The sequence below is a fragment of the Cucurbita pepo genome, chromosome 16 (genome assembly GCF_057944985.1).
Source record: "Cucurbita pepo subsp. pepo isolate OVF chromosome 16, ASM5794498v1, whole genome shotgun sequence".
Taxonomy (NCBI): Eukaryota; Viridiplantae; Streptophyta; class Magnoliopsida; order Cucurbitales; family Cucurbitaceae; genus Cucurbita; species Cucurbita pepo.
This window is the reverse complement of record NC_141813.1, coordinates 11,581,510-11,604,472: the sequence shown is the minus strand read 5'-3', so window position 1 is coordinate 11,604,472 and position 22,963 is coordinate 11,581,510. Positions and strand designations below refer to the sequence as shown.

At 38.7% G+C, this 22,963-nt stretch overlaps 6 protein-coding genes, 1 long non-coding RNA gene, 6 other non-coding genes and 1 pseudogene across 15 annotated transcripts; 9 read left to right on the top strand and 5 right to left on the bottom strand.

Moving 5' to 3' along the window:
- The first annotated feature begins 1,918 nt into the window (after positions 1 to 1,918).
- Positions 1,919 to 5,117, top strand: DFL2 (Auxin-responsive GH3 family protein). Its single transcript, XM_023656411.2, has 4 exons — positions 1,919 to 2,306; positions 2,386 to 2,487; positions 2,574 to 3,412; positions 4,382 to 5,117. The coding sequence occupies exons 1-4, from the start codon at positions 2,005 to 2,007 to the stop codon at positions 4,918 to 4,920; spliced, it is 1,782 nt and encodes a 593-aa protein (XP_023512179.2). The 5' UTR covers positions 1,919 to 2,004; the 3' UTR covers positions 4,921 to 5,117.
- A 1,170-nt stretch (positions 5,118 to 6,287) lies between these two features.
- On the top strand, positions 6,288 to 6,694 carry LOC111776763 (uncharacterized). The gene has a single exon (XM_023656113.2). The coding sequence runs from the start codon at positions 6,355 to 6,357 to the stop codon at positions 6,559 to 6,561; it is 207 nt and encodes a 68-aa protein (XP_023511881.1). The 5' UTR covers positions 6,288 to 6,354; the 3' UTR covers positions 6,562 to 6,694.
- LOC111776762 (formiminotransferase cyclodeaminase-like protein) lies at positions 6,683 to 9,040 on the bottom strand. Of its 3 annotated transcripts, none has more exons than XM_023656112.2 (3): positions 8,870 to 9,040; positions 7,977 to 8,388; positions 6,683 to 7,277 (listed from the first exon to the last, which is right to left on the bottom strand). In XM_023656112.2, exons 2-3 carry the CDS (start codon positions 8,365 to 8,367, stop codon positions 6,769 to 6,771), a joined length of 900 nt encoding a protein of 299 aa, XP_023511880.2. In that variant the 5' UTR covers positions 8,368 to 8,388; positions 8,870 to 9,040; the 3' UTR covers positions 6,683 to 6,768. The 3 variants fall into 3 exon arrangements, with proteins under 3 accessions (XP_023511880.2, XP_023511877.2, XP_023511879.2); XM_023656109.2 differs by having other exon boundaries at positions 7,977 to 8,392; positions 8,870 to 9,038; XM_023656111.2 differs by lacking the exon at positions 8,870 to 9,040 and adding an exon at positions 8,613 to 8,753 and having other exon boundaries at positions 7,977 to 8,392.
- Positions 8,509 to 9,298, bottom strand: LOC147789100 (uncharacterized; annotated as a pseudogene).
- Positions 9,299 to 9,627: 329 nt separating this feature from the next.
- On the bottom strand, positions 9,628 to 12,557 carry LOC147789099 (uncharacterized). Its single transcript, XM_087118425.1, has 4 exons — positions 12,348 to 12,557; positions 11,210 to 11,280; positions 10,526 to 10,612; positions 9,628 to 9,945 (listed from the first exon to the last, which is right to left on the bottom strand). The coding sequence occupies exons 1-4, from the start codon at positions 12,457 to 12,459 to the stop codon at positions 9,922 to 9,924; spliced, it is 294 nt and encodes a 97-aa protein (XP_086974551.1). The 5' UTR covers positions 12,460 to 12,557; the 3' UTR covers positions 9,628 to 9,921.
- Positions 12,558 to 13,440: 883 nt separating this feature from the next.
- QWRF3 (QWRF motif protein (DUF566)) lies at positions 13,441 to 16,509 on the bottom strand. Its single transcript, XM_023657396.2, has 6 exons — positions 15,120 to 16,509; positions 14,915 to 15,034; positions 14,733 to 14,849; positions 13,981 to 14,070; positions 13,791 to 13,898; positions 13,441 to 13,706 (listed from the first exon to the last, which is right to left on the bottom strand). Exons 1-6 carry the CDS (start codon positions 16,257 to 16,259, stop codon positions 13,575 to 13,577), a joined length of 1,707 nt encoding a protein of 568 aa, XP_023513164.2. The 5' UTR covers positions 16,260 to 16,509; the 3' UTR covers positions 13,441 to 13,574.
- Positions 16,510 to 17,627: 1,118 nt separating this feature from the next.
- On the bottom strand, positions 17,628 to 20,658 carry LOC111777530 (putative galacturonosyltransferase 10). The gene is made up of 2 exons (XM_023657173.2): positions 20,185 to 20,658; positions 17,628 to 19,497 (listed from the first exon to the last, which is right to left on the bottom strand). The coding sequence occupies exons 1-2, from the start codon at positions 20,332 to 20,334 to the stop codon at positions 18,046 to 18,048; spliced, it is 1,602 nt and encodes a 533-aa protein (XP_023512941.2). The 5' UTR covers positions 20,335 to 20,658; the 3' UTR covers positions 17,628 to 18,045.
- A 392-nt stretch (positions 20,659 to 21,050) lies between these two features.
- LOC111777848 (uncharacterized) lies at positions 21,051 to 22,764 on the top strand. The gene is made up of 2 exons (XR_015412074.1): positions 21,051 to 21,465; positions 22,518 to 22,764. It is a non-coding gene; the product is annotated as an uncharacterized LOC111777848 (long non-coding RNA).
- On the top strand, positions 21,156 to 21,298 carry LOC111777947 (small nucleolar RNA snoR134). The gene has a single exon (XR_002812468.2). It is a non-coding gene; the product is annotated as a small nucleolar RNA snoR134 (small nucleolar RNA).
- Positions 21,554 to 21,641, top strand: LOC111777941 (small nucleolar RNA U36a). The gene has a single exon (XR_002812463.2). It is a non-coding gene; the product is annotated as a small nucleolar RNA U36a (small nucleolar RNA).
- LOC111777918 (small nucleolar RNA Z223) lies at positions 21,694 to 21,787 on the top strand. The gene has a single exon (XR_002812441.1). It is a non-coding gene; the product is annotated as a small nucleolar RNA Z223 (small nucleolar RNA).
- LOC111777919 (small nucleolar RNA Z278) lies at positions 21,921 to 22,035 on the top strand. Its single transcript, XR_002812442.2, has one exon. It is a non-coding gene; the product is annotated as a small nucleolar RNA Z278 (small nucleolar RNA).
- LOC111777921 (small nucleolar RNA Z278) lies at positions 22,141 to 22,255 on the top strand. Its single transcript, XR_002812444.2, has one exon. It is a non-coding gene; the product is annotated as a small nucleolar RNA Z278 (small nucleolar RNA).
- On the top strand, positions 22,336 to 22,441 carry LOC111777934 (small nucleolar RNA snoR97). Its single transcript, XR_002812457.2, has one exon. It is a non-coding gene; the product is annotated as a small nucleolar RNA snoR97 (small nucleolar RNA).
- Positions 22,765 to 22,963: the final 199 nt, after the last annotated feature.

The following is a 22,963-nucleotide window of genomic DNA, read 5'->3' as shown; positions in this document are numbered from 1 at the left end:
TGGAGCGTTATAGACCGAGTGGGTTCGGGCCCATGAAGTTGATTAGTTCATAACAAACATGTTACAAAAAGGAAAAGAAGAAAAAAAAAGAAAAAAAAAAAGAGAAATGGTGGAAAGGAAAGGGGATGAGTTGGGGGTGCATAGAAGTGCTAAAAAGAAGTGTTATGGGCTCAATTATTGATATACTCAATGATCGCTTTATGCGCAGACCCACCACACCACACCACACGACACCGTCCGTTTACGGATAAGAATGCTTCATTTCACTCTCTCACATATGTGAGATTTTACAATTGATCTATCTGACAAATGCTTCGTTTATGGATAAGATTGCTTCAATTCACCTCCTTTAGGTGCCCAACATTCTTAAGGAATGATTTGTTCCTCTCTCTTCAACTGACGTGGGATTTCACAATCCACCTCTATTAGGGGTCCAACGTTCTTAAGGAAGACTTCTTTCCCCTCTCTCTCTCTCCAACTGATATACGATCTGACAATCTACATCTCTTAAAAGCCCAACGTCCTTAACGAATATCTCGTTCCCCTCTCTAACCAACGTGAGATCTCACACTTCATTTCATTTCAGGGCCTAGTGTTCATCATTACCACACAACCCACTGTTTGACTCTAATACAATTTATAAGCCCACAACTAGCTAATATTGTTTAAACTTCAAAGTTCTAAAACGCGTATGCTAACACTCAACAAAAAATGATTTGTTCCACTCTTCACAATTTAACTCCTTAAAATCGAGCGTCCTCACTGATACGCTGCACCACGCCACCTCTATCTATAAATGTACATAGCGAAGAAGATGGATGTAGAGGGTGTGTTCACACACACACATCCACAACCCAACCCTTTTTAAATAAAAATCCCATCAAATAATTTCAGTCCAGAGAATGATCTTTCATTGCCTGCTACATCACTACCAGCTTTTTGGCTAACCTTCGTTTGGCCATTGTCACTGCCCACTGTCCACACATGCACCAAATCATAATTTTTTATTTATTATATTATTATTATTATTATTTGGTTATTTAAAATCTTTCATAAAAATAATTCTCTCATAAACTTATTTTTTACATGAATAAGATAAAAAAGAATATTTTTATAATACAATAAATAGAATATAGAATTTAAACTTTTGACTAAGATAATAAATTAAATAGAATTAAATAAAGTTGAACTATGCTCAAATTGGTTTTAATTTTTTATTTATTTAAAAACACACATGAAAAAGGAGATTTAAAACAAAGATTGGTTCTACATATTTTTATTATCTTATATTATAAACTAATTTTAAAAACATTTTTGGCATTTTTCTCACATGATAATTAAAAATTCGGAATACAACAAAATATTAATTTATTCGTAATAAGACGCTTGATTTGAATATATACCATACAGTAAAAAAAAAAAAATAATAATAATTTAACCAAGATGAAAGTCCAAAAAAGGTAAAAATTTAGGTATCAAAAAAGTGGAAAGGTGAGTTTTTTTTTGGTGAGAGATAAGAAGAAGGTCCCCACAATGCCATGAACTCTTCACATACATACATACATACATACATACATACATTAAGAACACATCCATCTCTCTGCTGCTATTGGATAAACATATGATTGTAATGGGTTCATTATAGTTGAATCCGATTCCATCTTTTTTGGGTCATAAAATATTCATTTGGGTTTTATTTGTTTCGTCTAAAGGTAAAGTTTTGTAAGACATTGCAATGAATCCACTGTAATTAGAGTTACTTTTGTGACAGATATATATATATCCATTTTGGTCTTGTTTTGTGGTGTGTATTCTGTCGTACGTTCATAATTATCTTGTTTTTTTTTCAAGTACCACAACGTTTTTGGGCCTTTTTAACCCACAACGCGATACCCCTCAATACAGAGATATACTCGATTGACTGCTCGTGCTCGTGCTCGTGCTCCCTCCTGCTGCTGCGGCTGCTGCGGCTGCGGGCGTGTTCAAGGCGGCGAGGTGCGCACCATGTTTGAAGAAGTAGAAGACATGGTTGATTGGTTCGAGCGAGTGTCGTCAGAAGCAGGCGTGGCTCAATTGCGCACACTCCGCGAGATTCTGCGCCAGAATTGTGGCGTGGAGTATCTAAACCAATGGCTTGGAGATGTCAATATCCATCAAATTCCTGATGACTTTGCATTGGAATCCCTCTTCACTTCCTTAGTCCCCCTTTCTTCCCACGCTGATTTCGAGCCTTTTCTTCAACGAATCGCCGATGGTGACTCTTCCCCTTTGCTTACTCAACAACCCATTCAAACTCTCTCTTTAAGGTACACCCTTCTTCAACATTTTCCCTTGCATTTTATGAATCCCCTCTTTATTACAAATCATATCATTACGCCGCTGCAGTTCTGGCACCACCGAAGGCCGACAAAAGTACGTGCCCTTCACTCCACATAGTGCGCAGACTACCCTTCTCATCTTTCGTATAGCTGCTGCTTATAGATCCAGGTACCAATGCAATATGGTCAGAATCTTCATTTTTTTGAGTTACCCTTTTCTTGCAACACATTAAAGAATCGCTTAATCACAACTAGGGTTTATCCCACAAGGGAAGGAGGCAGGATTTTGGAGTTCATTTACAGTAGCAAACAGACCAAAACCAAAGGAGGGATAACCACCGGCACAGCCACAACCCATTACTACGCCAGTGAGCAATTCAAAATCAAGCAGCTCAAAACCAAATCCTTCACCTGCAGCCCACAAGAAGTCATTTCCGGCGGTGATTACAAGCAATCCACTTACTGTCATCTTCTATTGGGGCTGTTCTTCTCCGACCAAGTCGAGTTTGTTACCTCAACTTTCGCTTACACCATAGTCCAAGCCTTCAATGAATTGGAAGATTGTTGGCCTCAAATCTGTCACGACATTACCCATGCCACACTCTGCTCTAGAATTACTCTTCCTGAAATCCGTAAGGCTGTTTTGAACATCATTAGTCCAAACCCAATTCTTGGGGCGAAAATTCAAGCTGTTTGTGAAGAGCTTGAGAGACAGGATTGGTTGGATTTGGTTCCGAAGCTATGGCCGAATTGTAAGTATGTTTACTCCATAATGACGGGGTCTATGCAGCCGTATTTGAAGAAATTGAGACGCTATGCGGGGAGGTTGCCGTTGGTGAGTGGGGATTATGGATCGACAGAGAGTTGGATTGGGGTTAATGTTGATCCTTGTCTGCCGCCTGAGAATGTTACATTTGCGGTCGTACCCACTTTCTCTTATTTTGAGTTCATCCCACTTTTCAGACAACATCAACAACATGATTGTGGCAGTTCCTCCGTTGCTGCCTTCGATGATTTCTTGGAAGGCCAACCCCTTCCCTTGTCTCAAGTCAAGATTGGACAGCAGTACGAACTTGTTCTCACCACTTTCACAGGTTAGTTCATTAATTATCAACACAAATCTAATCAAACGCCTAGCTTTTGCTCCTTCCTTATCATTATGTCATCCATAACTATTGCAAAATATCTATTAGATGGAGAAGATTAGTTTTTAAAACGCGTCTGCTAGAGAGAGTTGCTTCGTGTGATCTCCCAATTCACTTCTCTTAGAGACCCACACATAGTTCAATGTCTAGTTCTGATATATACTTTAACGACCCGACTTTTCTTTGTAATAACACTGATCGCTATGTGTAAGAAAAGTCGAGCGGTTGGAATTAGTATCATGATTTGGTAATCATGGATCATTGATTTGGTCAGTAATGATCAGTCCTATACGGACAAGTTGAGAGAAATTTCCAACCTTCCTTATTTGGCTCAAAAATTTCCAACTTTCCTTGTCAACGTGATGCTTACATTGATTTCGCAAAGGTAAAATTTTGTACCAAGATTTGTTTTTTATTGAAATTTAGTGTGTGAATATCAATAAAGCCTAAAAAATGTGAAAACTTTTTTACCATAGTTTACCGTCACATCAAATATAGACCATCTGATAGGAAATATGTAACCGTTCAAGCCTATTATTACTTGATATTATTCTCTCTAGACTTTCTCTTTCGAGCTTTCCCTCATTTGATGGTAAATAAAGTGTTCTCTCACATCAAATATAGAGCATATAGATCACATGATTAACATCTAATAGCTCAAGCACACTGTTAGCAAATATTGTATTCGATGTGTTTTTCATTTCGAGCTTCCCTCAAGATTCTTAGGACGTGCGGCTAGGAATAGGTTTTCATATACTTTCGTTCTCCTCTCCAACAAAAGTGGGATTTCACGAAATATATGTTATTGACATAGATCAATTTAGACATAGTTGAGCTGATGATTGATGATTATGACATATATCTTCGATCTTCGGCCCAAAGGGGTTAATGGGTTTTGGTATTGATTGTGATTGGCAGGACTATACAGATGCAGATTAGGAGACGTAGTAGAAGTAGCAGGGTTTCACAACAAGACACCTAAACTCAACTTTATATGCAGAAGAAAGCTTGTATTAACCGTAAACATTGACAAGAACACCGAGAAGGATCTCCAATTGGTAGTGGAAAGAGGGTCCCAGCTGCTAGCCGACCAAAGTGGAGCCGAATTAGTTGACTTCACCAGCCATGCCGACTTAACCAACCAACCAGGCCACTATGTCATCTTCTGGGAAGTCAAAGGGCACGTCGAGGACGCAGTTCTTGGACACTGCTGCTCGGAGATGGACGCTGCTTTCGTGGACTACGGCTACGTGGTGTCCAGGCGGTCCAACACCATCGGACCCCTTGAGCTAAGGATCGTGGAAAGAGGCAGCTTCAACAAGATCATGGAACATTATATAGGAAACGGAGCTGCACTTAGCCAATTCAAGACACCCAGATGCACTACCAATCAGGTTCTTCTTACCATTCTCAATCTCTCCACTGTCAAAGCCTTTCATAGCACTGCTTATGGCTAAGTTTGGTTATTAGTATTGTTAGTATTTCCCAATTTTGAATCAGTTTCGGATCATTTCATTCTAACCAAATTAGAGTATCACTTACTCATCATCGCATGTAACGAATAATATTTGTTAGTGGTGAGTTTCGGTTGTTACAATTAGTATCTGAGATAGACACTACCGAGCTGTGTGCCAATGAAAAGTGGATTATCTTATAGATTTGTTACAGGGTGAGGAAACTTCTCCCTAATAGATGCTACCGTAGTACCTCGAGAGTGAATAAAGTGTCGGTTGTCGTCGTCGTCGTCTTGTTTTTGCTTTAATCATCACATAAAGCTGCCTCAACTCTTCTTCCACTGCTAGCTCTTAATGGGTTTGCTTTTGATTTCTACTAAAATCCTCCATTTGTGCATTATTTACTGTTACACCCTTCCCCTATTCCTTCTCCTATGATATAATTATAAGGTTGAAAATGTAAATTTGTTAACTAATATTACTTTTTTTTAGTGATTTATAATTTTGTGGGAAAAAGAAAAAAGTTGATGATGTCATATATATGAAAAGAAAGAGAAGGGGAGAGGGGATTGGGAATGAAAAGGACGGCACGTGCGAAAATTGAAGTTTGAGGTTCTAAATCCACACTGACAAGAATGGGGCCCACACGTTCAGAATATGAGCGGGAACTGTGTCAGTGGTTACACTGGATTCCACCTGGAAATACAAATATATAAAAAAAAAAATTATTATATATATATATATATTATGTCACGTGTTTAATTAGATTGTCTTTTAGTTCCTTTTTTCTTTTAACTTTAAAAGCTTACCGCCGTGACACGTCACATCATCCAATCACTTTACCCCACGTGCTTATTGTATTTTGTCCTCATCCCCCTTATTCTTCCCTCCTCCGAGGCACTGTCTTTCTGTCAATCTATACTTGAAATTTTAAATTAATAAATAAAATATTATTGAAAATTATGTGTTTTTTAAAAACCACCGTTGGACTAGCTCCATGAAGCCCATCTGAGCCCAGCCCATTATCCAATCTGAGCCCAGCCCATCATCCAATCTAAAGCCCAGCCCATTATCCAATCTAAAGCCCAGCCCATCATTGGTCACGGCCGCCGTTTAGTCGGAGATCCTTTTGACCGCTTTGGGTTAAAAAGTCAACTGCCAAGGTTAAAACTCTTTGACAGAATTTTTTTTTACCGTTGCCACGTGGACGGTCAAGATTTAAGATTTCTTTTTCCGACGTCCGACAGCAGTTTTAAAGCTCCAGCTGTATTTCAACGTTGACCTTTTAATTGTATTTAAATCGGACGGTGGAGCTTTAAAAGTTTCAACCTACAACACACTAACCGCGTTCCATTCCGTTATAAATAAGCTCACTTTACTTCACTCACTGCCATTCCCAACTAACCCACCGAACCAGCTCGTCTACTCGAGAACTCCATGGTTTGCTTTTGCTTTCTGGTGGATCAGAAGCGGAGGATACGGCGGAGTAGGCCGGCCCCTGGAATTTGCTCCAGGTGCGGCGGCGGAGCCAGTGTAGCCGACATGAAAACCGCCACCAGATTCTGTCACGTCCCATTTTACTGGAAATCATGGAGGGCCCTCATCTGTACCTTTTGTGGATCTGTTCTTCGTTCCTATCGCTAATTTTTTTTTTTTTTTTTTTCCTTCATCAAATGTAGTCTGGAATTGTTCATCTTCAAGCTCGATGAATTATTATTATAAACATTCAAAAGAAAGTAAAAGAACCAATCAAGATTACAGAGAATGTTTAAAATCACATACTTTGAAGATCAAAACATTGAAATTTGAGATATATATGATGTACAAATAGATGAAATGTGATTCTCAAGATTACCCAGAAAGCAATTTGAGGTACCTTTGAATTATGGCCTCCTGCGAGAGGTCTGTGAAGTATCCTTCCCCCACAGCTAAGCACTCGTTTTGTGCAAGCCTTTCAACTTCCAGCTGCACCATTTTGCCGCTCACTTCAGTTGGTTCAAGCAAATTACAAGCCACCTCGATTATGCCTTCATCATGAGCAAGAGCCATTGCTTGAACAGATGGAAGCCCGCCTCCTCGCTCGCTCACTTGCTTGGAGATTTTACGAGCAGCAGTGATGTTGGTAGTGAAAATGGGGACGTTGTAGTTATCAACCCACTTTGTTGCTCCAATTACCACAACGCCTGTTGCTTTACTTGCTTTAGCTGGACCCTCATCTGGGTTCACTGGCAATGGATCTGATTGCAGCCCTCCAGCCCATTGTAAGCCATCGGAATTTGGCTTGAAATAGCCAAGGTCTCTTCTGATCGTGGCTAGCTTCCTTCCCTCTTCATGAGCTGCTCCGTAGAGAAATGTTGGGACTGCAGGCTATGGTTTAGATCATTAGCACCACAGAGCAATTGAAGCCATGAAACTCTTAGAGAGCAAGTACAAACATGATATAACATATGAACATATGAACGCTGCCTGCCAATGAAAAATGTTTAGGGAATTTCAGAGAAGAAGTTTATGTCATCACTTTGCTGGTTTATCGATTCATTGTAACGGCCCAAGCTTACTGTTAGCAGATATTGTCCTCTTTTAGACTTTCTCTTGTGACTTTCACTCAAAGTTTTTAAAATGCGTATGCTAGGAAGAGGTTTCCACACCCTTTAAGAATGTTTTGTTCTCCTCCTCAATTGATGTGGGATCTCGTAATCTACCCCATTTCTGGGCCCAGTGTCATCACTGGCACCACCTTGTGTCCACCCCCTTCGAGGCTTCCTTGCTGGCACTTCGCCTGGTGTCTAGCTCTGATACCATTTGTAACGACTCAAGTCCACCACTAATAGATATTGTCCTCTTTGAGCTTTCCCTTGCGGGCTTCCCCTCAAGGTTTTTAAAACGTGTTTGCTAGAGAGAAGTTTCCACACCCTTTAAAGAATGTTTCGTTTTCTTCCCCAACCGACGTGGGATCTTAGAGTATATTAATGTAAATGCCTATGAAGTTAGCATTCCTCCCCCTTAACACAGCCAAAAGTGTAACATTGTGGTGGTATGATATGAAAAGAAGTGCAAACCTTGTAGACCACATCCAACATCAGCTGCCAGAGACCTTGCAATCATAGCAGCATCATCCAAGGAAGCAGAAGCCAAGGGATGAAAGCATATATGATCCACAACTCCGAGTCGAGGGTGGCTGCCACAATGCGAGTTGAAGTTGATGGACGAAAATGCAGCCTTAATCATGTTCAGGACAGCACTTCTGAGGGAACATGACTTTCCAAATGGCTTTAATGGGAGATTGGAAACAAGGGTATATCCAACTCTGTTGTAAACCTCATCTGTGAACTTGTTGATAATGGGTGCATCAGGGAAGAGCTTGGCAGCTCGTTCAATTGACTCCAGCGCAACCTTGTTTCTGCTTTCAGAAATGTAAACCTTGCAGCAAGCAAGAACCAATTTTGACATTTCTCTCTTTACTGCAGCTCACTGGCTGCACAAAATGATAACATTTAGTAGTCAGAAGATGCAGATTTATATGTATAACATATGAGACCAAACAATCATCTAACAAACTCAGAAATTCCACCAATCTTCACAAAAATCAAATCAAAACTCAATATCTTTTCCATCTGAAGCCGATTTCAGATAGCCATTACACTCCGATTAGACACCCAAAATGGCGCAAATCGCTTTCAATCTCTACTACAAACCCGAATCAGAAACTGTTTCTGTTGGATTCGAATTGCAGAATTCCACGCGTCCACACACCCTCGATAGAATCCTAGTTCCCAGCTTTAAGGCCTACCCACTTTGTATCTTATTTGCCAGCGTCTAGGCCAGCTCTATAGGCCTCGGCATAGCCATCCTTCAAGTGGGTTTCTTCAAAATTGAGGGAAGAATCGAAGATGTCGTGTTTGGAAACTGATTTAACGAGAAAAGAAGGAACTTTTTTGTTTATAAATTTTACCTGTCGACTGCTGGGTGGCTTCAATTTTGGCGAAGCGAGGGTGTTGGCCACGACGGATGTTCTGTTCACCCAATCCTAAAGAAAAAACTCCATTTTTGAGGCATCGAAATATCCGGAAAGACACCGAATTGGAGAGCTTTTTGGTGGGCTTGAAAGGTGGGAAGCTCGAAGGCTTTCAAGGTAAGCCCACCCATCGAAATGCAATAGGGCGATAAACTCTCCACGTTATATAACTTCTTTTTTCTTTGTTAAAATATTATTTTGAATTTAATTCAATTTTAGCGGTTCAAATTTAATCCTTACACTATCTGGTTTATCGTTGATTTTTCCATAGGAAGGCCTTATGCTCTGATGTTGCTGATGGCATTTGGGGCAGCCTTGCTTGGAGTCAGCCTTATGCTCTGATGCTGCTGATGTTGCTGATGGCATTTGGGGCAGCCTTGCTTGGAGTCATGCTCATCCACAAGTTCAGAGAAAAACGTATATGCAACAAGTCTCACACACATTGTGAAATCTATAGTGGTTTGAGATGAAAACGAAACATTTTGTTATAAAGGTGTGAAAAGAAACATCTCCTTAGATGACGCATTTTAAAACTATGAGAAAAAGCTCCAAAGGAAAATTCTAGAGGCGACAATATTTAGAAGCAGTGAACCGTGTCAGTTGGAGAGGGAAACCTCAAAAGGAAAACCAATTTTGAGTTATTTGCCAATAATGGACTCATAATGATATCAAAACAGACAATATCTACTAGTCAGTGATAAGAACATTCCTTTCCATTCATCTTCCGGGACAAACTCGGAACCACAAGTGCCCAAATTCAATGAATGAGTTGTTGGGGCTTAAATGTCGATAAAAACGTATTATTAGATATAGGACACTTCGGTGCATGAAATGCTCAAAATGTCAAGAAGAAGCTACAAGATAGGATCATAAACTAGTCTGAGAAACTATTCCAGATTGAAATGAAATCCACAGACGCCTGAGGTCCAAGGAAATACATTATTACGGGGAGTACTTCAGAACAATAGGAAAATTCTCCACAGCTCAGCTCATTGTGATGCTTCCACAAGTTTCTGAAAACAAAGGCCAATAAATTAGTAAACTTGCTGTGAAAAAATATGATTTGATTACGATTGAGATCTAGGTTTGTAATTAAAAGATCCACATTAAACTAAAACCATGAAATGTAATTAAAAGAGAAAAATCAGGAAAATGCTCTTCATTATCCAGCCGAGCCCCGAGATAGTGATTGTACTACTCAACATTCGCCTCGTATAATTACCCGAGTCTCACCAAGAAGGCGACAAAAGGAGCCTCAAAGTGTAATAATCTAATTTCCCTGAACAAAAATAAGTCCTAGACCTCGCATTATGTCTTCGTGTATAACAGAACATTCCAGGAGAGTTCAACATTTTCCTATTTCTAACACTTCATGAACAATTACCAAATGGATAAACTTACAATGAAAGTACAACCAAGAAAAGGAGTTAATCTAGTAAAATAAGAGGCATAAACAAATTGTTCTAAGAAGTTAATCTTGTAAAAGAGTCAAAACCAATCAATGACTGCCGAATAATATTCATTTAAAAGCACCTGTAAATACTTGCAAGTGTTTAGGTATAATAAGCGCACAGAAAATAAGAGCAGAAGTACCTCATCCTTCTTTCCCTTGCCCCTGGTAAAGAACTTGTAACCTCCGAAAAAGAGTAGGCCCCATCCCGATAATGAGACGATCACAAACTGCAAATTTCAGAACAAGTTCAATTTGCTTATTAGTAAATATTATTTGAAAGAGTCAGGAATAAACAACTAAATAAAAAATAAAGCACAAGTATGATAATCAGGTCATTGTTTATTTATTATCCACGTCGAGATGAACACTTAAGGAGAAGAGGGCATTCTATATAAGACTCATAAGTTTCAAAGAAAAAAAAAAAGCTATTTAATTTAAGGTAGTAGAATTTGCAGACTTCAAATCCTAAGCAAAGCAAAGAGAACAATTAATATGGTGACCCAAACAGCTGCATTTAGCTCTAAATCGAACACAAAAATTCCAATTTGTAGCTAAATTAATAAGACTAATCTCATACAACACTACAAGTAGATGAGACTATATTAAATATGGAGTACGAAAAAGAACACTTAAACAACAAAATCAAGTACTTTGTCGAGTAGGTCACAAATTTGAGATATTCTGATTGAAAGTCTAAAAAAGTTATCATGTTTGTTAGTCTGGTTCTTAAATCCTCACTACTTGATGATACCAAATAGGAAGAACAAAAAGGAAAAAGAATGAAAGAAGAAGATAGTAGTTTCATATGCAAAAATAAGTCTCACATGCTCTTCCTTCCATTTAGATGGGCTCATGGGATCTGACCAACAGTTAACCTTCGGTGGTCCATGGTGGTCTGCAAATATCAATAAAGAGGGTCAAACTTACAAGCAAAAAGATCGTTTGTTCATCTTTCGATGTTCCTTTCTCTTCCCTTAATGTTTGATTATTCGCTCATCTTTCTCCCAACACAAACATTACGAAAGAAAATACAAAAGAACTTCAAATGCATGTATAGAGTGTATTCTTGTAAACAAAGCCTGAAAATTAAGTTTTAAAGAAAACTATATAGCCCCGTATGAGTACTTTTTACTAATCATAAGCTGATTATCTTGTGCACAGGTGGTTTTCTATGTTCCATTCAGTATGCAGGTTATTCTTTAGAAACAACTGTGTTTTTGGTGATGATATATCTTTCAAATTAGCAAACTATTCTTTTGCAAATTATAAATGCTATTTCTAGATTTCACGTCAAATCTAATTGAATTTGGGGACTATGAAAATCCGCTTCCTGAATTATTATAAACCAACCAGTCGGATTTACATTTTACCCAATCTTCGCTGTGTGGCCCGAAGCCAATAACCGAGAGAACTCTTAATACTACATAATACTACATACAGGAATTTTCATAATTTTCTATAAAACATAACAATGATCTTCATCAAATACTCAACGACGTGTGGGATGCAGGTAATATATGATAATTGCAAATCAAAAGCAACGTTTTCCTTTTCTTATTTTAATCATCCCAGATGCAGTGTCCTCCGTTACCTAATTGAGTTAAGTTATCAAAGTGCAGTATATTTCATACCCATTTCGATCCTAGACAACAACCCTAGCTATCAAAGAATAATAGTGAAATCTCCTCTTATAAAATCTGGTTCTCTAATTAGGTCAAATACATTCCAAAAACTAAATAAATTCGCACCTTCTCAAGATCCCTCGATTAATGCCTACCTTAGAAATGATAAAGAGCCAAAAACAGAACAACTTAGGGAAAAATATATATAACAACGATTCCCATTTCGAAATGAAACTCCAAGAAATCCAGAGATCAAAGAATATTGAACGAAACCGAAACTGGAATAAGTCAAAGCAGGTGATCTGAATTAATAAAAATGAGATCGGGAGATGAAACCTACCGGCAGCGCCAGCGAGACCGCGCCTTTGAATAAGAGTGGCAGCTGACTGAGGAGAGGAGACTCGAGTTAGGGCTCTGGCTTGACGAGCTGCGGCAGCCGCTAAGGTAGCCATGGATTCAGATTTTCTTCCCTACAGAGAGAACGAGAGATCAATGACGCTGATACGGCGGAACGGAAGCTAGAAATAGAGACCCGAACGCTTCAACAAGATGACAAGCAGAGATAAGACGACGTCGCTTTGAGCCTCTTCGCTTTCTCTCTCTTTATTTTTAATTTTTATTCGAAAATTACGTAAATAAGGTTAAGTTACAAACTTTGTATTTGAAATTTTAAATGTTTATTTGATCATTAAATTTTTTTTTAAAAAAAAATTGTTTAATAAATTTATGAATTTTCAATTTTGTATTAAATAACAAATATCTAATAAATTCTTTAAATTTAAATTTTATTTAAAGTTTAGGTTTATATTTAAAATAAAAATAGAACACCATTATATTTTTAGTAAAATTTATTAATAATTGTAATAGTTCAAGCTGGTCGCTAGTAGATATTATTCACAGGCAAAGAATTCTTTGTTTCCTGTGTACTTGGACGGAGGAATGTTTTGTAGAATTCCAGGCGAAAGAGGAATGTTTTGTAGAATTCCAGGCGAAAGAATTCTTTGTTTCCTGTGTACTTGGACGAAGGAATGTTTTGTTTTATTTCCCTCTTCAATTGAGGTGAGATCTCATAGTTTACCTATCTCCAATTATAGTTTACCCATCTCCAATTATAGTTTACCCATCTCCAATTGAGGTGGGATCTCACAATCTACCACCTCCCTTGGAAGTCCAATATTCTCACTAGCACACCATTCGAGACCTGGGCTTTATATCATCCGTAGGAGCCTAAGCTCACCTCCAACACATGTTCTCTGTAGGCTTTTCTTTTGGAGTTTCCCTCGAGGAAAGTTAAATAGTATGTTATGGAGAGATTTCCACACCCCTTTAAGAAATGTAAGCTCACGTCTTCTCTCGAGTAGCCTAGTAGAGTTAATGTCTTACCAAATACTCGACTCGGTTATTTAAAAAAACAAAAATATTAGCCCAAATTAATTAGTTTAAGCTGAATGAATAGTGTTTACATGATCAGGCATTTATTCATTACATAGCTTAATTAACGAGAGACGTAATCAGAGTACTGTACGCATATCAATCGTATCAATCAAAATCAATGCTAAAAAACAAGTCATTCATGTAACAATCCTGCAAGCTTCTCTTCGCCTTGTTCTTGTAGCTGCTGCTGCAGATGATGATGATGATGATGATATTGCTCTGTTTTCATTTGGATAATCCCACATTTCAAACTCCTTTCTTCCATCTGCCACGCAACAAATCAACACAAAATTAACACAAATCAACAAATCTGGGCTTCTGGGCTTCTTCTTCTTCTTCTTGTTCATACCTCTAGTACTGATATTGCTTTGTGGAGTTCAAACACTTCCTCTAGAACCAATCTCTCTTGAATCACCACTTTGGCTAAGTCTGACAGCAAGCAAGCAGTTTCCTTCGCCTGTGTTCATTACCAACTCGTTACACAATTCTATATATGAGCATACAGAAATGTATTATGTGGCTGGCTGGCTGGCTATTACCCGTGGGGCGTGTCCTGATATCATTGACTTCATTGACACTAACAGATCACAGGCTTGTCTCAATGCCATCGACATTGTTTCTGCGTCGATCTGTATGTATGTTGCTATCATTAGAAAACAAACAAGAGAGACAGCCAATTATGTATCTTTAGATCGTTGGGAAAGGAAATGATCATGGGTTTATAAGAGGAATTCGTTTCCATTGGTACGAAGCCCTTAGCAAGACCACGAGAGCAAGCTCAAAGTGTACAATATACCACTGTGGAGATCCGTAATTCCTAACATGATATCAGAGTCATGTCCTTGACTTAGCTATGTCAACAGAATCCTCAAATGTCGAACAAAGAGTGTACTTTGTTTGAAGACTCCAGAGAAGGAATCGAGCCAAGGGTGTACTTTATTGACTCAAGTGTCAAACAAAGAGTGTACTTTGTTCTAAGACTCCAGAGAAGTAGTCGAGCTAAGGGTGTACTTTATTGACTCAATTGTCGAACAAAGAGTGTACTTTGTTCTAAGACTCCAGAGAGGGAGTCAGGCCTCGATTAAGGGGAGACTGTTTGAGGGCTTCATAGGCCTCGGGGAAGACGATATTGCACTTTGTTCGATGGGAGAATTGTTGAAGATTGTTGGAAGGGAGTCTCACATTGGCTAACTTAGGGACAATGATAATGGGCTTATAGGTAAGGAATACACCTCCAAACTACGAGAGCTTGACAATATCATACCATTGTGAGATCTATCGTCTTTTTTACCTTTGCTCCTTCGATCAGCGGTACCCTGCAGATAACAGAATGCAGACAATCTTTGGTCATTGAAACTGCAGCCAAATGTTGCCTCTCCATACCTCCCCAGCTCTCCAATGGCTTCAGCTGCAAAACAAACTCAATCAATTCTCAGCGATGTTATTCCACAAGTGTGGGGGAGAGTCACTCACTTGAGAATGGACAATGAAATTCAACTTGAATTGAAGCTTTTCTTTCTGTAGCTGCAGCTTCTTTTGCTGCACAGACTGCTGCAATATAGCGATATCATAGCAGGCAATCGTCAAATTTTTCTGCAAAGTTTGAAAACAACAAGCGCCGCCCCTGTTCTTAGAGTTCACCCACATCATATTTCAATCAATATTAAAGAATCTATACCTCTGCTAGACTAGCCAAGTTTACACTGGCGGAACGAGCTCTAGCATTGGCGAAACGCCACTGCACCAGTCGATTATGAAACACTCTGAGTTGATGAACACTATCTGATACTGCAAACCCAATTGGGGATGTGATGGAAATCGATGATTTTCTACTCTTGAACAAGTCCAATCCCAAGTTAAGCAACTTCTCCATACCCGTTGCGGCTTTTGATGGAGTTCTTACAGGTTTTAAACTAGAAAACGACATCGGCTTTTCTTTGCTCTCCACTGACATCGGCGGCGAACCTGACCGTCCAGGCGACAATGCCCACTGCGACGTGGAGCTCCCATGTCCGGAGATTGAATTAGATCGTTGAATTGGGTTTTTCCCATGAGTTTTCTTCGCTGTTGGCGAACCCTCTAATGAAACAGGGTTTGGAACGCTTGAATCTGAAGAACCCCTTTGAAGCCTTCTTGATGGTACATCGTTCATATACTTCGAAGGGACCATTATACCGGCCCTCCGGCAGATTATGGTCGGCATTTTGCCCGACATCGTCGGAGACCCATCGGGGTCCAAGTCAAAACTGTTCTTGAAATTTTCCGATCGCCGTCTTGATGATCTTCCAAACAGAGCATTCTCATCGACCGACAGTCTCCCAGATTCCGAACTCTGAACCGGCAATTTCGACGACGAAGAGCTCACGTATTTCCCCTGTATTTTCCCGCAGTATCTCAAAGAACCCCCAATAATCGGTTTATCATTTTCTTTAGCGCATTCCTTTTCCGATTCGAGATTACTCAGCTCCCGGGAACCTCTCTGTTTATCGACGAACGGAATACCATTACTGCCAGTGGGTTTTTCATCCTTGAATCGTTCATTCCCGAGATGATCAGCAAGAGTATCGAATCTCTTAGAAGAAGGCCAGAGTCCATGAACGAATAATGACCCATCTTGGCTTCGGTGCTTACGAGCATCAAATGAACTGAATCTTGATTTCCGGTGAGTGGGTGACAGAGGTTGAGTGGGAGACGACGAGGGTGCGGCGGTGTCAGTGGCAGACGCCGGCGAGAGAAATCTTGAACTCACTTCACGAGATTTGGGTCTTCTGGGTCTGTGAAGCTGATCGGAAACGAGTGATTCATTGACATTCTTCATCGGAAGTACAATGAGGGATTTGTGAACCTTGTGTGTTGTTGTTGAAGAATGGCGGAGGGGAAAAGGGAGGAGTTAGTTAGGGAGGAAAGATCACTTAACAAAATCGGATAAATCGTTTTCTGTTCCTTGAGGATTCCGTCAAAAGACAAAAAAGAACGTTGAATCGCCATGAGAGGAGATCGCAACGAAACGGAGACGGTTAGAAATTTGAATTTATTCGGAGATGAATTTTCCGGTATCATTTTTTTACTCCGCCGGCTGCCTCGGTGGACTAACTGGGTGTGCGCCACCTGTCATCTACATGAACATAATTAATATATGTTAGTATGAGACCGTGACATTTTTATTGTCATTGACATTATAAACTTTGATGTTCTTATTTTTTTTATATTAAACTTATAAATTATTTCTAAACATATATTATGACAATTGGCACGACATTCCATAGATATAAAATAAGGTAAAAAATTTAGATAAACTAATGTCATATCTCACAATCTACCCCTTGTGGTTCGAGCGTTTTTGGTTGGTACACCACCCGATGTTTAGTTTTGATACCATTTGTAATAAGTTAAGCTCGTTGTTAATAGATATTGTTCGTTTTTTGTCTGTTATGTATTGTTGTCAACCTCTTAGTTTTAAAATACGTCTATTATGGAGAGATTTTCACACACTTATAATGAATATTTCATTCTCGTTGGCACACCACCCGATATTTAGTTTTGATATAATTTATAATAACTCAAGTTCATTGGTACTAGATATTGTCCGTTTTAGCCTGTTATGTATTGCTGTCAACCTCTTAGTTTTAAAATACGTCTATTATGGAGAGATTTTCACACTTATAAGGAATGTTTCATTTTCGCTAGCACACGACCCGATGTTTAGTTTTGATACCATTTGTAATAACTTCATTCTCGCTAACACACCACCCAATATTTAGTTTTAATACTATTTGTAATAACTTAAGCTCACTGTTAATAGATATTGTCTGTCGTTATAGAGAGATGATTTTCACACTAACTATAACAGATTTTCACACTAACTCCAACCGTCTATTATGGAGAGACCTACGTTAGGGTAAGCTCTTTCAATTAACCTCTCTACTTACCACTTTGCTTAATTTTATGCTTTCTCCAATTACGCCATTTTTTGGGTTCATTTCTTGAATCAACCGACGGGTTTTAGCTTGAGTGCAAAGTCATCGTTGGCTTCAGTTAAAGATGTATAATGCATATTACAAGCTTCACAAATAGCTGTTTTAAGAACATGTTTTTGTGTTCAGAATTCGATCTAAATATTCAAACGCTTCTCGAAGAAACGTGAGAGAAAAGCAACTCGAAATCATGCAGGAGGAACGAGTGAAAGTGAGAATAAACAGCCAAATTTCAGGAAGGGAATTGAAAATGCATCCACCAATTCATAACAACAGGGAGTGTAAACCTCCCAAGAACTACACTTCCAAATTCAAATAAGTTAGGATGCCCATCCCTGGGAGTTGTGAGTGCTACTGATACATAGAGAGGAACAATTGCTGCTAATGGCACAAGAAAAATGGTCTTCTGCTGTTGTTCAATCTAACCTATAAGGAAGGACAGAAGCAATTATCTATTATCAAGGATCTGTGCTACAACAGGAAACCGAATACTCGAATATTCATGTTACAGCAACGTGCCATACTTGATGTTGAGTTATAATGGCACGCCCGTGGCTCGATGTCCTGAAAAATTACTGATGTCCTTAAACAACAATCTTCCCTGTGGAAAACAAATGTATGTTCACATAATCAATGGAAGTTGCAGCTTTGCAATAGAGGATGAGTATAATCAACGTATTTCTCCCAAAGGGGCTTGTACTTCTCTATCCCAATCTTCAACCATGGCTTCGAGTTACCATTAAAATGAAGCACAGCCCCCTTCTCGATCACCTTAGGATCGATATTTGTGTAGCCCAATCCTAGCACATGCCATGAGGGATCCAATGGTTCTGTCAATCCATAGAATGTAAGCAGTCCAGGCGGCAGGGTACCAAGTTTCCAGAGTGTCCGGTCTACATTCTTTTCCTGCCAATAATGGTAGATGCCCGTAACATTTCTCTTCCTCCACTCTACCAAGTCGAAGACATTCATCCCGAATGCCCATCCACACGCATCGGGATCGAAATGTTCCCTGATAAGGGGGTGGGAGTAGTTCAAGTACTTATGATATCTGTGAAAGGTCTCCATGCATGTCTCCACAGCTCCATTTACATTACCATTCAAATTAATGCTGAAAAGATCAGAAAGATCTTTCTGGACCACAATATCATCATCAAGAAACACAACTTTTTTAAGAGCAGGAAAAACTTCTGGAATATAAAACCTGAGATGGTTGAGCATTGAAAGATATTTTGGATTCCGAAACTTGATGGGAGTCCGACTGTCACCGCCGTTACCTGAAAAGTAATAGTTCTGAGTATCTGAGTCTTGAAGTTGCTTGAGTACTGGGACATAGGAAGCATTTAACCAGCTAAAATCCTCAAACTTTTGCACATCAACAGTCACCCTTCTAAAATTGTTCATTGAAAACCAGGCCTTCATTGCTGCATAATTGACCTCATCAGTTATGAGATGGAAAACAAGCCTATCAGGATTTTTTGAATTCAAAGCAGTCGAGTTGACAACAACTGAAGTCGCGAGGATGTTGTCAGAGAAAACACAGAAATGGTAGAGATCATTATCTTTAAGTTTCGTATCTATTTGCCTCTTTTCATTGAACTTCCTCTGTACATTCAAGTTTCTGAACCATTCAGTGGTCAAGCGAACGCCAAGGCAGTACAAACTTTTGGGGACTTCTTCAGCAGCAATTTGTCCATATTTTGAACTTTTTTCACTGACAGAGCTCACGTTCTCATCAAGAGTTTGGATTTTAGCTTTCAGTCTCATGATCATGGTTGCACTATCGTAATGAAGTTGCTGGGCTTGGTAGAGCAACAGTGCCATGTACCGTATTGCAGTTTCTGCTTCTGTAATACTCAGAGGTGCTCTCCTTGTTGCAGCATTTGAGAGGAGGATCTGTGAATTCCGGATTTGGGCACTTAATTCCCAAGCAAACTGGAGATTGCTGCTCTCTTTTGCAATCACAACGAATGCTTTTGCTAGAGAAATTTGGTCACTGATTTGCCGGGCAATTGAAGTGGGGTTCAACATTTCTTCAGTAATGTTGAGGCCTTCCATAATTCTTTCATGTCTATATGATCTCTACATAATGGTGCAGAAAACATCAAAATTCAGCAAATTGTTGTCGATGTAGCAGTAAGACAGTAACAATTCGAAAGCCTAACTTAGCCAATGCTTATAGACAATGGGAAGATCAGACATTACCCAATGGAAAGCAAATCATTCTAATAAATACAAACGTCGTTAAAACTCAAGATGCCCCATTGAAGTATGGACCATGTAAGTATTGAGAGCAAGTAATTTGGGGCACAGAAAGTAAAGCAATTACATAGTTTTTTCTTGCTTGAACTTGTTTGAGTGGGAGGCACACAAGCTCCTCAAATTACTTCAAATTCTAATTTACTGTTCTTGAATTGGTTTCTATCACCTAGTACTAAGTTTCACCAGCCATTTTTCCAGTGTCCCAAGAGACAAACTAGCTCCAAAGCCAGATGATCAGAGACGGAAGATCAAATATAAAGTTACTTCAAAACAGATCAGGAAGGAAAAGCAAAAAGATGTCACACGACGCAAAGCTAGATCGTAGATGGCAGTTCTATTTGTCAAATTAGCACAACATCAACACAAATCCATAACCTACACAAGGTAGCTGAGAATAATAAATCCAGGACCGGCAATCGACATTCTAGTTGAATCCCATCCCACAATTTCCTCCATCAACATAAGCAAAATCGGTGGAGAAAAATAGAAAGAGAAACAGATCTTTACCTTTATTAAGACAGGCCTGGACTCAATCTGACTCCCTTTACTGAGAATGAAAACGAAAAGCAAAACCGCAACAAAACACAGAGTCCACCAAAAGGCGTTGGATAATCTTCTCCTGGCAGGCCTTCGGAAATCCGGGGTCCTCCGCCTCATTCTCTGGGTGGATTTCCGATCGTGAGCGAAACACAGTTTTGACTTGAATGGGGGAAAAGAATTGGAGCAATGAACTGAATCAGATCAGTTCCGGAGTTGAAAAACTGAAGGTGGGTATTTCAGATCCCGAAGTGGAGGCGGTGAATGTATGAATTAGGGAGATGGAGATGGAGATAGGGTTAAGGTTTGGCTAGAATAACTCCATTTTTGCTTGCGATCGATCACTGGAAAGCGAGGAAGGAAGCTGTGGTGTAGAGTTGAATTTTTAATTGCCTCCATATTTTGTTGGGGTTCTCTGGTTTCATTCGTTTCTAACCCCTCACCCGACAGTACACGCTTCTCTCACAAATTAAATTAATAAAAAAATATATAATTTTTTTAATTCTTTTTAATAATCACTAAATTAATAAATTAATAAAAATAAAATTAATTTTTAAAAATATAATATTAATGATAAAGATATTTTTTTAATTTTTTTAAATGGAAGAATATTAATAAATTTTTATATAATTAAAAGAGTATTTTAAAAACATTATTAAAAGTTTTTAAATATTTTTTTTTATTTTTTTTTTAAATTTAAAATTATTATTGGAAGTGCGCATGGGCCGGGCGTTCTCTTGGGCCATGGCCCAAGTGAAAAATTGGAGATATCCGAGTAGCTAGGGCTTTCGTAGCTTATATAAACTAACGCGAAGTCCCTTAAATCATCGAATGAGTTTGCGCCCGGGACGGGGATGATCTAGGGTTTATCGTGGAGCTGGGGATCAAAACCATAAGGTCTTTTTGTTTTTGTTTTTCATTGATTTCGATTCAATTATTGCTTGCACGATGCACCCCGGGCTTCTCTGATGTTCTACGTGAAGTTGATAGCCCCATTGCTCGTGCTAGATTGGTGCCGTTTAGTGTTGCAGGTTGGCCTTGCTTTTTTCCACGGCTGATCTGTGTCAAAATAGCGGCGAGATTCCTTTATCTTGGTTATAACGCCACAATGTAATGTTGCATCTTCTTTTTGGGGCGGCCTCACTACACCTTTAGCTTGTTTCTGCAGATTATGAATATGGGAATGAAGCTAGTCATAGAGGCCGAAATTTAGTCCTCGGCGGTGTTCACGTGGGGGTCTGTACGTTCAATGTTTGTGCCTCTAAAAACTTCCGCTATAGATATTCTAAATTCCAATTTTTATCCAATTTTCTGAATCTTAGTGATATTGAAGAGTCGTTGGCGATGATTTTATATTTATCCGCGCTTCCGAGGTTTAACGATGAAGTAAACTCAAAATTAATGGTTGAATTTCTTAATATGAGCCATCTTCTTCTATCATTGTTTTGTTGACTGTTATTTTTGATTTATTGTTTTCAAGTCTAGCGGTGAGGATTTTACTTCAGCTTCTAACGCCAGTTCTGCTTCAGAATTTGATGATCGATAAAGCTGTTACAAATAATCTGAGCTTTAGAAACCTTAGAGTTTTCCTTAATTCGATGTTTTTAGAATGTAGATATCGTACCTGCTGCCTTTTTTTTTCATTGGCAGTTCGGATTTTGTTTTCTGGAGGTTAACCATTGATCTAAATTTGAAGTATTAATTTTTCCAATGACGACTTAATCCATCTTGTCTGAGACGTTGTGGAGCCAAGCCCCTGTTTCAGGGAGAACCTACTTGGTGAAGCTATGTTCACAAGATTTTAATGGATTTAACTGAGGTCACAATGGGTTTGTACTTTTGTTAAAGTAGTATTTACATGTAATTGGCACCAAAATTTAGTTGTTTTTCTTTGTTGAACCAGTAAAATTTTTTAATTTGATTGAAGCCCATGAAGACTCATTCCAACTTATCTGAGATGTTGTGTAACCAAGACCCTGCTTCAGGGAGAACCTACTTGGTGAACCAACATTTATTTGAGTTATATGGATTTTGCAGAGGTTTCAATTTAGAAAGTTTTAACATGTTAATTGCTCTTTGTATATTTATTCTGTTGTTTTGAGTTTAACTATACTCGTTCCTGATCTAAAGTGGGTATGGAGTCTGAAAAAACTCAGAAATTATGTGTTGTCATCAGCTTCTTCTCGCCTACTTAAGGAGACTGGAGTTAAATAACAGCATCAAATTCTCAAATATATCTTAGTTCTTTATGTTCATGATTTACTGTAGTATAAATATGGCTCACATGATTGGTTGTTTTTCAGAGTTTCTCTTATAGATTGATTGAAAATGCACCTGCTCTCCGATGGTACTCTTTTGATCGGCCGTTATGAACGAAGAACCATGAAACAGCTATCAAAGACTTGGTGTAACGTATGAAAGCTTTCATAAGCTTGGGAGTTTCCATTTCCATGCTTCCTTGTAAAACATTGTTTAACTATTTTATTTATGTTAAATGATGCTGCGATCGTCATGGATATTAATAATCAATAAAAGAATATTTGCCCCATATTTCTGCTTGGTTCATCTTTCTGATCTTTTCTCTGGTTTAGCCATTTCTTTCCGTTGTATTTATTTTAAGACAATGATTATAACTATGTAACATTAGATGGTACAATATTATCGAACCATACTTCCATATATGTTTTAATTTCAACAAATGTTGATAAATTTATTTTAATGTATATCAATTCATACCCAAAAAGAAGGT